This window comes from Lissotriton helveticus, chromosome 1_1 (assembly GCF_964261635.1).
Source record: "Lissotriton helveticus chromosome 1_1, aLisHel1.1, whole genome shotgun sequence".
Lineage (NCBI taxonomy): Eukaryota > Metazoa > Chordata > Amphibia > Caudata > Salamandridae > Lissotriton > Lissotriton helveticus.
This window is the reverse complement of record NC_136057.1, coordinates 1,460,607,486-1,460,622,524: the sequence shown is the minus strand read 5'-3', so window position 1 is coordinate 1,460,622,524 and position 15,039 is coordinate 1,460,607,486. Positions and strand designations below refer to the sequence as shown.

Below are 15,039 nucleotides of genomic sequence, written 5' to 3'. Positions count from 1 at the left end.
CACACTGAAAAGGCCATTGGAGCACACATACTGTTTAATACTGTAATTTGTAATTGTGGCTGGTTAGGGTCATGTACAATAAACCAGCCTTGACAGTCACAATAACATACAAAAAGTTGAACATACTTAATAAACTACCAGAAAAGTGGACAGTTATGAAGATATCGGTTTTACTGTTGTTCAAATATAAAAAATGATTCAGAAAAGGGGGTTGGTGGGTAAGAGTGGTCTGCTTAATTCAGACACTCTGTTCATCACCACCCCCTTTTCTGAATCAAATATAAAAAAGGCACATTGTAAACCATGGCGTACATTCAATGTAAAGTCTAGAATGCTGTAGGTCACTGTCCAATGTGTGCACATTTAAAATCTGTTACACAGAGATACATATACATGAAACCTGTTCCACTGCATTTATTGCACAAAAATAGTGTTATAAAGAGATGTTGTACTGGGCACTGTGAAATATGGAAAATACTTCCCAGGTCCCTCTGAAAAGTGGGTTTCATCATCATGACAACAGTCCCAAACCACTCTCCAGAACTTTGCAATTGTCAATTGTTGAATCAACATTCTGTGCATGATATGTAAATAACAAGTCACCATTCTAATTCCAGTCACTGCCCACTGTCAGATGGCTCACGTTGCAAAGAACATCTCCAACAATCTCTCCCTTGTACGGATAGATTGTTTTTTAACAAAGTAAAAGGTGTTCATTTCTAAAAGTCTACATTTTAATATATGTAATTAAGCATTTTTATCTTCTTTTTACTGTAGAAAACCAAAAGGTGGAGTCCAGTATTTCACTTACTGTTTTCAACTGCCATTGCCCTGTTTGGAAAACAAACACATTTTTCAATCTAACTCCCCCCAAAAACATGCCTTACAACAAACACATAATGTTTAATGTATAATAAGGTTCCATATTTCCATTTTATATTTCTGCTAAAATTAACAAGCCAAAACATATTGATGGTAATATAGTAACATATTACACAGCTATCTATGAAATTATAAATACATATCTCTCTCTCTATATATATATATATAGCTCTATGTATTTGTGCGCAATGCATGCTTTCAACGTAACATATATAAAGCTGTACAGTGTTGTACATTCATAGTAACATATATAATTTAGTGTACACAGTGCTGTGGATTCAAGTTTGAACATAGAAGACTGTAGGTCTAAGTAGTGCAGTATCTTCAAGATAAAATTAGGAAGCTTCACATCCAGTGTAGACAGCGTCAAATATCCAATCTCATATACAAAGGGCTTGGACTCTGTTGTTTTTCCAAAAATCCAAATCCTTTTGGTGCAATTCCATAGTGTTCCTTACACTCGCTTACTGCCCAATAAGCAGTTAAAAAAAAAAAACTGTGAGAGACAGTCATTCAGTTATTTGATATCGCATAAACCCAGCTCCGCTGCTTTTGTGAAATACCGCAGATCTAGTTCTGGGTGTTTTGATCTCTCCTGGAATCGGTTCTGAGGTGTTTCTGAAATTATTGAGACTCTGCGAAAGTTTCTGACAGATCCGGCAAGAACGAGAACCAGTTCTTTTTTCCCCTCAGATTTCTAAATTCAGTTCTGGAGTGTTCCGAAACTGCCTGGAGCTTGATCTCCAGTGCTGCTGATATGCCTAAAACAGTTCTGAGGTTTTCTGAAATTCTATAGATACTACTCTGCAATGTCTGAGAAATGCTCTTTACTGCAGAACCCTCAGTGTTTCTGAAATCCCATAGGTTCTGAAGTGTTTCTGCAAGATCTCCCATTCCCTATATCCTCCAGTGGTATTGATAGCCTATAGGCTCAGCTCTGCCCTTGTGATAAAACTTGAAGAGTTTCTGACATATATGCCATTTTACCGGAATGACAATTTACCATATGACTGGGGTCGCGAAAGGGACATTACACATTGTTTGACCCACCTGACAATCAGGTAAGAGTCATTGGCCTTCCAGTAGCTCTTCTATGACCTTGCGTTTGCTGCTGAGTGACTACAGAAGGGGGAATGTAAGCGAACAGTTCAAAGACCTGTTTACTTTCTGCTGCTGCGTTCTTCATCGCTGAGATCAGGGGCACCAAAGGGAAAGCCAGGGATAGTAGCTGCTACCTCTGGCAACACCTCAACAAAACAATGTTGATGGTTTTGAAAGCATTCTAAAGACTCAAGAACCTGGCATGTTTAGGAAATCCCCTAGGCACAGCAAAATATTACTGAAATACATCATAGAGTTGGAGACCAGCAGCGTTTCTGAGATTCCCTAGGCTGAGATCTGATGCATGCGAGAGATCCCTTAGATTTAGATAGTTAGCTATGGCCTGAATGTGCCACCCCATGAGACACTGGACGCCCAACGATACGGTTTTCCTGTGAGGAGGGTGGACTAGCGGTCCGGCTTCTTGTCAGGCTCCAACTTCTGAGACAGAACTGTGAGGATCTGGTTGAATTTCTTGAATCTTTCGGCCTGTCCCACCTCGGCTCCTTTGCTGCCCCAGAAGAGTCGGAGAGCAAACTCACTATGGAAAGCTTCCAGGAGCTCTGGGCAGGGCTTGAAATCTGGAGTCGAAGAAAGAAAAGTAAAGAGAAGCAGTCAGTGCAGCAAGAACAGAGATACTACATTTGGTAACCAATGGCTAGAGGGCAGATGAGGGATTCTATGCACACAACAGTTTTATTCTGAGGTACAGGCTAATGTACGGTACTAAATATATATGTATGGAAAGTGGGTTTAGGAATATTAACATGTGGATAGCAGATAATGTGAACCAATGTGTTAAACGAGCGTGGTGTGTAACTTTTCATCAAGCATCTCTACTTCTCATTCCTACCTCTCATTCATCCTCCCTACTTCTCATCCATCATTCCTACTTCTCTTCCATCATCCCTACATCTCATCTCAATTTTTCATCCACAATACCTACTTCTCACCCATCATCCTTACTTCTCATCCATCATCCCTACTTCTTATCCCAACCCCTCATCCATCATTCCTACTTCTCATTTCTCATCCCTCTGTCATTTGAACGCACTTTCAATGTTGTAAAACACAACAACACACTGATTGGTTGGCTACAGCCAATCAGAATTGAGAGAGGGCTGCATTCAATTGGTCTAGCCAAAAAAAACCAGTGCTGCACTATTGTAGTTTCTGACTGCCAAAAAAGGAATTTTTCACTTACAAAATGCCAAGACGCTGCCATCTGTCTGATATATAGACTAGGCAAAATGAACCGTGAGACCCTGGATAGGAGCATGCTAGATTGGTTGCCAGACAAAGGTCAGGTTCTGTTAAATTGCCAATGTATTCTCTGCAAATGCAACTATGGAACAGCTCCAATTTGTTTTACAATATGGGCTTTTCTGGCACTCCTTTTACGACTCTACCCACCCCATCTATGGAATGTAAATGCCTCTACAATTTGAGGGTACAACTTTGGAACTCCATTTTTGGATCAACCCTGATGCAGGGATTCCTTCCTTTAGTCCCTTTTTCTTTTACCTTTCTTCTCCTTCAAGCACCTTCATCACAGACGAGCACTTCGTGACATTGCACAATGTAGAGTGATCTGTTATCATGTCCTTGTTCATTCATTCACTCACCCCTCATCTAGCGTGACCTCCTCTCTCCTTCCGTTCCCTCATCTCCTCCTTACCTACGAGTTTGGCCTCCGCGTTATTCTGGTATACTGCTGCGTTCATGGCCATGCTCCGAGCTGATGCCAGGACCCGAAACAGCAGCTCGCAGCTATCCTCGGAGTGCTCCAACGCCTCTACCCCCTCCATGAGATTCAAAAGGGGTATGATGTGAGGAACGGCTATTCCCCCAATTCCTACGGGAGGGCTCTCTGCAGGATGAAAGAGGCAGATGTTGCTACCAGACAATGATCCAGCACAGGCTGACAATGCAACAGTAAATAACAGGGGTAAATGTCAAAAAACGAGTGTGTGACTGTAATGGGAGGCCAGGCGTGGAAGAGTGTGAGGGTTCAGGTACAGAGGCAGCTTGGGGGACTAGTTGTAGGAGAAGTTTGAGTCCAGAGATAGAGAATTATACACTTTCGGGTGTTATGGGTAAATGGCGCTCATATAGAGTTAAACCAGAGATAGAGAAGTATGAGGTTGCAGTAGGAGGTTAGGTATTATAGGGGTGTGTAGGAATGGAAGTACAGATTCTGACCTTTGGCCTCATTCAGAGCTTTAAGGTATGGTTTTAGCTGCTTCTCGAAGGTGATGGCACTGCCAGTGTGGGTCTGCCGTAGCGCCTGCCAGGTCTGCTGCAGGCGAATGATCTGCAAAGATCCCAAAACAAGAGTTAAACCATGAAGAATCCAACCTACAAGACCAGGTAGAGCATAGCAAGCAAACCAAGATTAACACAGACAGATCAGAGACCACTGCATCTCACCTCACACAGATCACTAGAGTCTATGAGACACACGGACATCAGAACTACAGACACACAGACACCACAGAACACTAGCTCCCATCCCACACAGTACCAAAGATAGACCACTATAGCTCACTGAGACACAGTACCCCAGATAGAACACAGAACAGCAGATCCTACAAGATACTGTAACAGACCACTAGATCCTGCCAGACACGGTAGCTAGGTAGAACACTAGATCCCATGAAGACAGTTTCTTCAGGCAGGCCACAAAACAGTGGACACCACCAGACACAGTACCACATTCAGAAACCTAGACCCACTGGGGTAAAGTTCCAAAGACTGGAACACAAACCATTAGATCCAACCAGACATAGTCCCACAGACAGAACACTAAATGTCACCATGACAGTACCAAAGACAGAACATAGAACAGTAGATCCCACCAGACACCTACCACAGAAATAACACTAGGTACCACCAAGACTGTATCACAGACAAAATAAAGAACACTAGATCCAACCAGACACAGCACCACAGACAGGACACGGACACCAGCTCCCACTAGACATGATTACAGACTGAACACACATCACCATGGTAGACAACAGCAAGCCATAGAACACCAGAAAAAAGCATGATAGCAAAAGCAAAAAAAATAGATTAAAAAGAAACAGAACCTATAACCTTATATACAGTGCGTAAAACAACAGAAACAACCGTTGCAGCACTATGGTTAGCTCATAATATCAGAAGTAGATCCTTTATCACCAGTGACATCACAGTGAACATGCTTAGAAAACAAGATATCCTAAACTGTGTGCGTTCTTTTACGAAAACATTGTGCCACTCCCTCTGATTACTTCAATTACATTAGGATTTGTCACCCTATGATGCCCTGAAATTTACCCATGCCCCTAGCTCCCTGGGAGTTTCCTTGTAACCTGTCCTGCCTGTCAGCCCTGACCACAGATAATCTAGACACACCACCGTAGAGTGCCACAGCATTCCTGCTGCAGTAAAAACAGAACAGAGACCGTAAGGTACACTAGTTAAAGAAGCACAGTTAGCCTAAATAAGACACAAAAGTTACTTACCTTCAGTAATGCTCTATATAATTGTACCTCACCTTCAGAATATCCTCAGGCGCCATACTGGATAAGGAGACTACTTCAGCAATATTCCCTTGCACCATCAGGTGCTGCCCTGTGGCTCCCCAATGAGTCCATACCACTCTGGAGGAGAGAACCCCATATAAGCACCACCTCAGTGTGCTGATGCCAATTTCTTATAGGTTTCTCATTCCATACCCTCACACACTGGGAGTTTAACAAATTGACTGAGATAGTGTCCTGGTCTTTTACATTGGGACCTTTTTAAATGTTAAAGAGGCCACTCTGCAGAACAGGAAGGTGGGAGGACTGTGAGGAATCTGCATTTAGAGTAACCACCGAAAACATTGTTACGGAAGGTAAGTGACTTGTTCTTTTGATGGATACTTAGAACAAATTCCTTACCTTAGAAGAGATCTACAGCAACAATTCACAAAGGTGGAGGGGAAGGGGAGAGGACTCAGACCAAAAGCATCCTGCAAAACTGAGCAGATGCAAGTGATCTTCCTCTGGATCTGAATGCCAAGGCAGTAGTATTTTGAGAACTTTTGCACCAGTGCCCACATCGCAGCCTGGCAAATATCTAAATCATGTGTCCATCTTGCAAAAGAGATTGTAGCATACTTGACCCTGATATAATGGGTCCCCAGGCCTTGAGGGGGCTGCTTCTTTCCTAGTGCACAGCCTTTTTTCATAAAAAGGGACTATCCACATTGACTGGTGCTTTTTGAACCACCTTGCCTTTCTTTGTAACAGAAAACCCCACGAAGAGCTGTTCATCCATATGATGACATGGTCCATGTAAGAGCTCAGCATCCAGTAGTATTTATGAATTCCAGTAGACTCCAATGTTGTAACACCCGTTTATTTGAGTAGTACAAACAAGCAGGATTCAGTGTAAGGGGCCAAGATACCAGCCTCCGAACTTAAATCTATTTGCATAAAAAAAGTACCACATTCTAAATACAAATCAACAATCATCCAATGAGCTGAGGATATCATTTTACATTAGCAGCACAAAGGATGACAAAACGGAAGGAATATATGTGTCTATGCCACACGATGTCTTATGGTGGATGAGATGAGGTCTCTCCTCCAATTTCAAGGGATGAAGCTGGGCAAAAACACTAGCAGAGTGATCAATTGGCCAACGTGGAAAGGTGTTCTGACTGTTGGTAGGATGCTACCTGGATCCTCAGTACAAATTTGTCTGGAAAGAAAGTGGTGTAGGTTGGTTGCACAGAAAGTACTCTCGGGCGGTACACTGAGGCAATGCAATGAGGAAGATGGTTTTAAGTGTCAAAAGCCTTAAGTAACAGCTGTATATTGGCTTGAAGGGCATGTATATGGGAAATATCAAGACCAAGCTCAGATCCCATTGGGACCCAACAAATCGTTTTGGAGGAAAGATGTGAGTCAAACCTTTTCTAAAATATATCACAATCGGCGACTTAAACAAAGACGGTTGGTCAGATAAACACAGGTCGGCTGAAAGGGACAATAAATAACCTTTCACTGTGCCCATCTCAGGACTTTGATGGGCTAACAAAAGAACTAATAAGTATCTTCAGAAAGTTTGGCTTGCAAGTGGTCAGTGTTTGGACACCACACAAGGCAACACATTTGTCCCTGGGCCTACTGTATATCGCTTCATGGAAGACTGCCTGGCTGCTAAGATGACATCCACCACCTTGGTCAGGAAGTTAAACACATTTAGCTGCCACCACACAATATCAATACCTAGATGTATAGGTTGTGGAGACTCAGATGCAAGCTACTGCTCTGTTGCTATGACAGTAGGCCTTCTGAAGCGACAGTCTGCTCGGGGGAAAAATGCTCAGGCACTCTGGGTACCACACTTTCCTGGCCTAGTCCGGGTCGATAAGAATGACTTGGACCGGGTCTGATGTGATCTTGATAAGAACTTGAGAAAGCAGTGGAAAGGCTTACACCTTCGATCCCAGCTGAATGCATCATCTAACAAATACATGGTAGAAAACTCCAGAAAGCAGAATTGTTGACACTGCCCATTCTCGAAAGTGGTGAATAGTACTAGCCAGGTCATACTCCAATCCTCGAAGACACTCTGCAGCTCCTTAAGATGAAGATGCTACTTGTGGCCTCCCAGACAACACCTCCTGGTTGACACCAATCCAAGACCCCGCACTCAGGCCTGCTTGTTGCAGTATCACGTGGCAGTTGGATTGTTCACAAGGATCTGCACAAGCCTCCTTTTAATAGATGGCAGGAAGACTTTTGGGGCCAGACAAATCGAGCAAAACTTCAGAGGTCTGATATTGAGTTGCCCTTCCACCAGAGGGACCTTTTCATTTCTCCAACCCAGCAGTGGCATGCCTGTCAACAAAATGCTCTCTGGGTGGTGGAGGGAGAGTGGCTTGTTGAAGATTAGGTTGGCGTTCATCAGTCACGACTGCAGATCCAGCATCTTACTAGAGATTTGAAAGGAGTTCGGAGAGGCATCTTGATGCTGGGATCACAGGGATTGAGGCTACAATTCATGGCCCAAATGTGCCACCTGGCATTCAGTATAAGGATGGTGCACACAGCCAAGAGAACACAGAACACAAGAGCAAGCCTCACTGAATACCAAAACTGATCCTGAAACATCAGCATCATATCCTAAATGACCCAGACCTGCTTGGGCAGAGGTAAATCCCTGAACTATGTCCAGAACTGAATGAAAGTCTTTGCACGGGTTCAGATGGGACTTTTGTTTGTTAATGGTGAACCCCAACAATGCCAAGAGGTCAGCTGTCATCAGAAGGTGGTCTACGACTGGCTGCGGTTGGGCCTGTATTTAGCAGCTAGTCATCAAGGTACGGGAACACTTGTACTCCCAAGCTCCGAATTTGGGCAGCGACCACCGCCATCACGTTCGTGAATACTGACTGGCTGATGTAAGGCCGAAGCAGAATACAGTGAAATTTAAGTGTTTCCAGCCCACCTTGAACTACAGGTAATGCCTTTGACTGCAGGACAGGTATCAGGAAATACACATTTCGCACATCCAAGTAGGATATCAAGTCTCATGGTTCCAGCGCCTACTGGTTCTGAGCCAGGGTGAGCATTTTGAACCTGTCCCTCCCCAGAAAGGTCTTCAGCATGCTAAGACCTAAAAAAAGGCTTAACGCCTCCATCCTTCTTTGAAATGAGGAAGAAACACTAGTAGTATCCCCCTCACTTCTCAGAGTTCAGTGCCCGTTCATTGGTACCCTTGGATAACAGAAGGTTCACTTCTTGCACACGAATTGAGGAGTGCTCCTCCGAAAGTCGCTGTGTGTGGGAGGAAGGTAAAGTGGGAAGTGATCATAAACAATGGATGCTAGTAGTTATACTCAATTGACCATTACCGGCTTAGTACAATCAATACTGCATCACTCATGCATTTGAGGAGCCTCCCTGCAGTCAAGGCTTCATTTCACAGTGTCTGCAATTTTGTGGCTAAAATATCTACTGAGCAGGTGCCTTGTTTTCTTGGCACACTTATCATGCTTTATTGATTTCTCAAATAAACTCCAAAAGCAGGAGCTTGTTTGAGAAAAATAAAATGTATCAATGACCCTGGTCTGCATGGAGCTTAGCCACATTCAGAAGTGGGGGACCCAGTGATTTCCCTATTTCTAAATGAGGTGGGAATTGCAAGTTTGGCATGGTGGGAGCTCTGCCAATTTATGGCAAAGATACCACCCTGTGAAACTCTATATGTGGCCCAAAGTCTCATATGTAGCAAATGAAAAGGCATCATAACCCTCCTAAGGATCTTTCCTGGGTAGAGTTGGGCCCAAGCTCTGTGCGGAAGTCGTAGGTCCTCCTTAGCAACTGCTACACCTGTGTGTTTGTGTCAGATTCAAGTTTAGCAGCGTACTGCTGTTCCATCCTACCCATTCATTAGCCCACTGCTACTTTACACACACAATAAGCTAAATGCTTTGTCCAGCTCACCTCATTAGTCATAAGTTACAGTGCTGTATACATGGTACACCATTCACCTTCATGCACACAGGTGTCATTACAGAGACCCAGACAACACTGTAAGAGTTGTCTTTAGATCTCTAGACTTTCCTTGGAGTGTTGTACCTCCTCAGGTCTGTCAAAGAATTGCTTTTTCCCCTTACGTCAATATGTAGCTTTGCTGGAGGAAATACTACACATGTGATATTTCAACCCACAGTTTATGTGTGACTTCCTCAAAAGAATGCCTCTCATTTGCTATCTCGTTTGCAAAATATGTATAGAAGGATGTGCGGTTCTCTTTGTATGTTTGCTTCTGTGGTCTCCTAGGAGATGTGAACCGAAGTACCTTATCTCTGGACTGCAACATGCAAATCATAATAATTCACAATAAGGTAGCTGACATTGCGTTGGACTGTGGTGGGCCTATGAATTTTAAGCCTTCTACTTTTTCAGCATCTGTAAAGAGTGTTAGTATTGTGTTTTCTCAGTTCGTTTTGGCTATGGGTTGAGTAAAGCCGCTGGGTATGCATATCAAGTCTTGGTCTCAGTATTTCTGGGCCTTAACACTTGTGGGGACTCCTCATGCAATGTAAAAAAAAAAAGCTGGCAGCACCCAGTATTGCCTTGTCACTAACAGCATCTGCAATCTGTTTATCTTCACGAATGAGGATGGGCATATGACCTCCCTGCCAATGGACTGATGCAAGTTGAAAACTCTATTTATACTACTGCATGGTCCCTCAAGTGCACCATAACACAAATCACCCTTGGTTGCCATTGCCAAACTGCATAGTTCAAGATGGCTGCCACTTATATAGATCTTAAGGCAGTACTGCAACAACTCTTTTGGAACGTTCACAGTCCAGACAATTTGCTGGCATCGGTCACTGCAGAGTAGAGTGGTAGGCCTTGGCATTGCCAACAAAGATGGCAGCACTTCAACTCCTGCTTTAGTCAGATCCACCTGGTTCACATGCCTATCATGCCGTGTCAAATGTCCATGGCAAAGGCTGCAGACCTCGAACACCGCTCTGTGTCGACACTCATCCGTCTCACCAAGCTTGGGTTCCCCTGTACCTTGGCATTTCCACGAACTCACCACACACCACATAGAACCGGCAACTTCCTGCCGTTGCCTGAAGTCTCACGAAATCACCAAGAAAACGGTCACTATTAGAATGGGGGAGTCGCGTGCGTACCCAGCCGCCCTCAGCAGCAGGTTAGGGCAAGACTTTTGAATTGGGATATCTTATTTGTTGATGAGGCTGGGGATCCAGCATACAGCAGCATGCCAGAGCTTTAAGGAGACACACCCTCGCTCCTAATCAGACAGACATCTTCATGCCTTCCACAGGTTTGTATTTCTAATCAGAAAAACAAAATAAAATAAGTATGCACGGAAATAAACTGAATTGGATATTTACTCTGACAGGTTGTATCACCCTATTATTCAGAATGTAAAAAAATATCAGGCTGTGCTTTTGTCTGAAATACATACATTTTCTGCTCTTCCAAATAAGTACATATCTAATCCATAATGAGGAAAGTAAGTTGGGGCCTGATGTAGGACAGAATTATCAACTTGATCTGTTCAATTTCCCCATGCAAAGAGTATGTAGTTCACTGGGTCATGTAATTTTCCGATAAAGAAACTGATGGCTGGGTTGCAATTGCGCTGGGTCACAGTGATAGCTGTCAAGATTCGAACAAATCGGAAAGCTCCAAGGATATGGTTTAGGCCACCAATCTAAACACAACAGGCATGAACCAGTCAATGCCCTATTACACAGAACAACATTTATCCAAGGCTAGGAAGTTTTATGAACTATCAACATATGAAATAAAAGAAAGAAAAAGAAGAAAATAACAGCGATTTGCGATTTGTTCGTTGGTTGCAAAGTAACTTTTCTGTGTTAGCTCAGGATAAATGTTGTTCATGTAATTTTCCGATGCATATGGCAGTTGTAGTTTTGAGATATACATTATGAACACAAACAGCATATGCTTGAATACAACTCAAAAAGAGCACTGACAATCTCCGTTTTACACCATTTACTGCCCGCAATAAGATGTCACTCAAAGGGTCACACATGCTACATCACACACAGGTAGGCTACATACACAGAAATGCCTTATATATGCATGCAAGAAACTTGGTGATATCAGCACTAACCCATGTCATGACCACTCCAAGGAACCTAATGACACCGGGTCTTACGTATATGAACTTCAGGGCCTTTTGTGATATCAGGACTCACCTGTGGAACCACCTAGCCCCCCTCCCCTATGAAAATGCTTCGCCCCCTGCTGAAACCAGGACTCACCTGTCGAACCACCTAGCCCCCCTCACCTGTGAAAGAGCTTCGCCCCCTGCTGAAACCAGGACTCACCTGTGGAACCACCTAGCCCCCCTCACCTGTGGAAGTGCTTCGCCCCCTGCTGAAACCAGGACTCACCTGTGGAACCACCTAGCCCCCCTCACCTGTGGAAGTGCTTCGCCCCCTGCTGAAACCAGGACTCACCTGTGGAACAACCTAGCCACCCTCACCTGTGGAAGTGCTTCACCCCCTGCTGAAACCAGGACTCACCTGTGGAACCACCTAGCCCCCCCCCTCACCTGCGGAATTGCTGGCTCCCTGCTGAAACCAGGACTCACCTGTGGAAACTCCAAGGCCTTCATGACTGCAGAGAAGGCATAGAGGTCTCCCGCAGTTGTTTTCAGCTCAGCGGCCAGCTGTATGATCCTGTGCAGGGTATCGACCCTCTCTGCTAGCGCCCCGGTACAGCCCAGTATGTCCACTGCAATGCCCAGCGCGATTAGGTGATGCCTGGGGAATGGAAGAGAGACCAAGCGTCACCCTCTAGAGCAGAAATGGATTTGCATGCCGGTCTATTATTACAGTGCTCTCGATTCACTGTTAACACTTCATCTGGTGTAGCATGTCCAGGTCCTCCATTTTATGGACAGCAGGTTGGTGGCAGGAAGGCGCAGATTGGGAAGAAGTAATTCCATCTTTACCTTGGGTGCATACGTTTGGCTTCCTACTGAGGGCCATCACTTGGCTCTCATATTAGGTCATCATGTTTAGATGTAAGGTCATAACTGGCGACAGTGTCTTGTCGATGTGGTTCACTCTAGCAACCTAAGAAGTATTTCAGTTTGGGGAGAAAGGAGCAACTTCTGTAAAGACATCATTACAGTTCCTTTTGTTCCAGTTCGATGCACTGTATGGGGGTCTAGAAGGGGAGTTGGTTCAATTAGCTACTTTAATCCTGGCTCCATCCCATGAGGGCTGCATCTTGGAAACCATAATATTTAGGACATATGTTTAGCAAGGAAGAGATCCAACCCCAGGCATTAACGCTGAGGTCATACTTGCCCCTGAGTCAGTAGGGTCAAGGAGCACCCCAAATCCATCTTTGATTGCCATGGAATTGTATTAAAAATTCATTAATCAATTTGCCAGTAAAAACCAACATCTGAAAAACAGTCAGCGTCTATTAATGAAGTAATGCATGTAAGGAAGGATTTCATAGTGTCGAAAAGGAGAGTCAAATTGCACCAATATTGCATTTAGTTGATATACAAAGAAAGACTATTTGGTTTGGCTCAATTGTTGCTGCACATTTTCAAGGTAGGTGTTTGAGCTTTTTGACTGTAAATACAATCGGAAGAAGATGTTACCATTAGGTATGACTCGTGGACATCTAAAAGTATGGCAACAAGGTATTTCGATTGGGTACCATTTGAAGCCAGCACAGAAAACACGTCACTTGCACACATTTTGATGACCATGGGGCCCAACAGTCTACTCCTGGCAAGACTGACAATCTGCATGCCCGCGTAGAATTGTAAAGTGGATTATGTACTGGGGAAAGAAGAATGCAGTGTTCAGTTTTTTGGTCAAAGTGACCGATGGATGGACACAAAGAAATTTTTGAAGCAGGGTTACGCAGCAGAGGATGATGCCAGTGTTGAGTTGAAAGTCGACCAAGTAGCAGTGGCGGTAGATACCATAGAATGCACTGGATACTTGAATGAAAGGAAGGAGGACCCTCATTTAAAATTGTCTGGCAACAGGAGCTCTTTAGATGGGTGGAGGAAAGGCTGAATCAGGCACATAATTTCCTCTGTCAGAGGGATAATATAGCGGAGGAATATCATTAGCAGAATTTGCACCAGATTTTGCAGTTATTCCACACATCAGAGGATTTTGTTTTATGATCCAACTCAAAATCGGATCCTAAATGTTGGTGCGTGTAGTAAAGGGATCCATTTTGAAGAAGTGGAAGAATGCGGCACCAAAGATTAGGGGGCGTAAAATGTGTACCTGAGCCATTAGCTGTAGGAAGGGTTGAACGAGTGACACCAGCGGAGGAGGTAAGATAAAAGATAGTTGTCATAGCAAATGAAGGCCACTTAGAGCACAGAATGACATACAGACAGATTAGAATCACTGGTGGTCTGGTATGAAGCCCACGATTGAGATGCTTGTGAAAAGAATTTATGCAACAATCATTGCGTAACAAGAATATCAGAGCGAAAAAGGTAGAAGGGCCTGGGGAGATGAGGTTGCCATGGATATAGGTGGTTCCAAGGAGGAGCGTTGGGACGGGGAGCATGGTATGCCATTGTTGCTGTACCCAGCAGAAAAGTAGATCTTGCAGGTGATGACATTTCCAGATCTATCTGGTTTTGAGAAAAATATTCATACAGGACGTTTTGCTTAGTACATTCATAAAAAAAAGAACAGGCTCAGGTCTGTTCAAGTAAGATCAAGACATTCTTGGAAGATTTTAGGTTTTGACATAGACGCATTGCCTTGTGAAATCCCAAGCGCAATGGTTTAGTCGAAACAATAAGCAGGATTATAGATACTTCCTTACAACGGATTGAAAGAAAGGGATGCACACTGGACCCCATGCACTACTATTGCTTAGGAATGAGGTGTTAAAAAGTGCTTGGAATGTTTGAGTGTAATGCAGTCTGGATCCATAGGAGGCTACTGTGAACGAGTGCCTTACTGCAACCAGTGTAGGGGTTTGTACATATAAAGATTCCACTGCTACCTTTGTGGACTGTAGTTTTTCTAAATATCCACCCCCACCCTCGCAATGAACGCATACACTGGAACACCCCTAATACTCTGCAGTGCTTTTACTAAGCAGCAATCAAACCAAATGCATTTGCTCCCTACCTACACGTCCTCATTCTTAGCTGATTCTTTTATTTACTCCTTCTTCCCAGTTCTTAAATTGGGAGCTTAGAAATACCCCCTTCATCTGCTACCGGTCCCCAAACTCATACTTAGTAGTACTCTTTATTATACAGTTATTTAAAACTCACAATTTAAAAACTCACAATTTGAAATATTCAAACATTAGAATACATAGATCAGCCTTGTCTCTCTTTTTACATTAATATTATGGGAAACATCACTTACAACGAAACTTTTACAACGCACTACCATTACAACGCGGTCATTACAACGCAAACCATTACAACGCATTGCGCTGGGGGACGCTCTAGGATAGGGAATAGGTTAATTTACTATCC

The 15,039-nt window shown here is 43.7% G+C and overlaps 1 protein-coding gene across 5 annotated transcripts in view; it reads right to left on the bottom strand.

Annotated features, from left to right (window-relative positions):
* Positions 1-398: 398 nt before the first annotated feature.
* The window catches only part of LOC144827899 (breast cancer anti-estrogen resistance protein 3 homolog), a 167,561-nt gene continuing 152,920 nt past the window's right edge, over positions 399-15,039 (bottom strand). For all 5 annotated transcript variants that reach the window (XM_078686064.1, XM_078686078.1, XM_078686071.1 and 2 more), the window contains exons 7-10: positions 12,139-12,310; positions 4,186-4,297; positions 3,662-3,853; positions 399-2,564 (exon numbers count right to left, since the gene is read on the bottom strand). In XM_078686064.1, the coding sequence (XP_078542190.1) occupies positions 2,392-2,564; positions 3,662-3,853; positions 4,186-4,297; positions 12,139-12,310 (649 nt within the window). In that variant the 3' untranslated portion in view covers positions 399-2,391. The remainder of the gene's footprint in view (positions 2,565-3,661; positions 3,854-4,185; positions 4,298-12,138; positions 12,311-15,039) is intronic.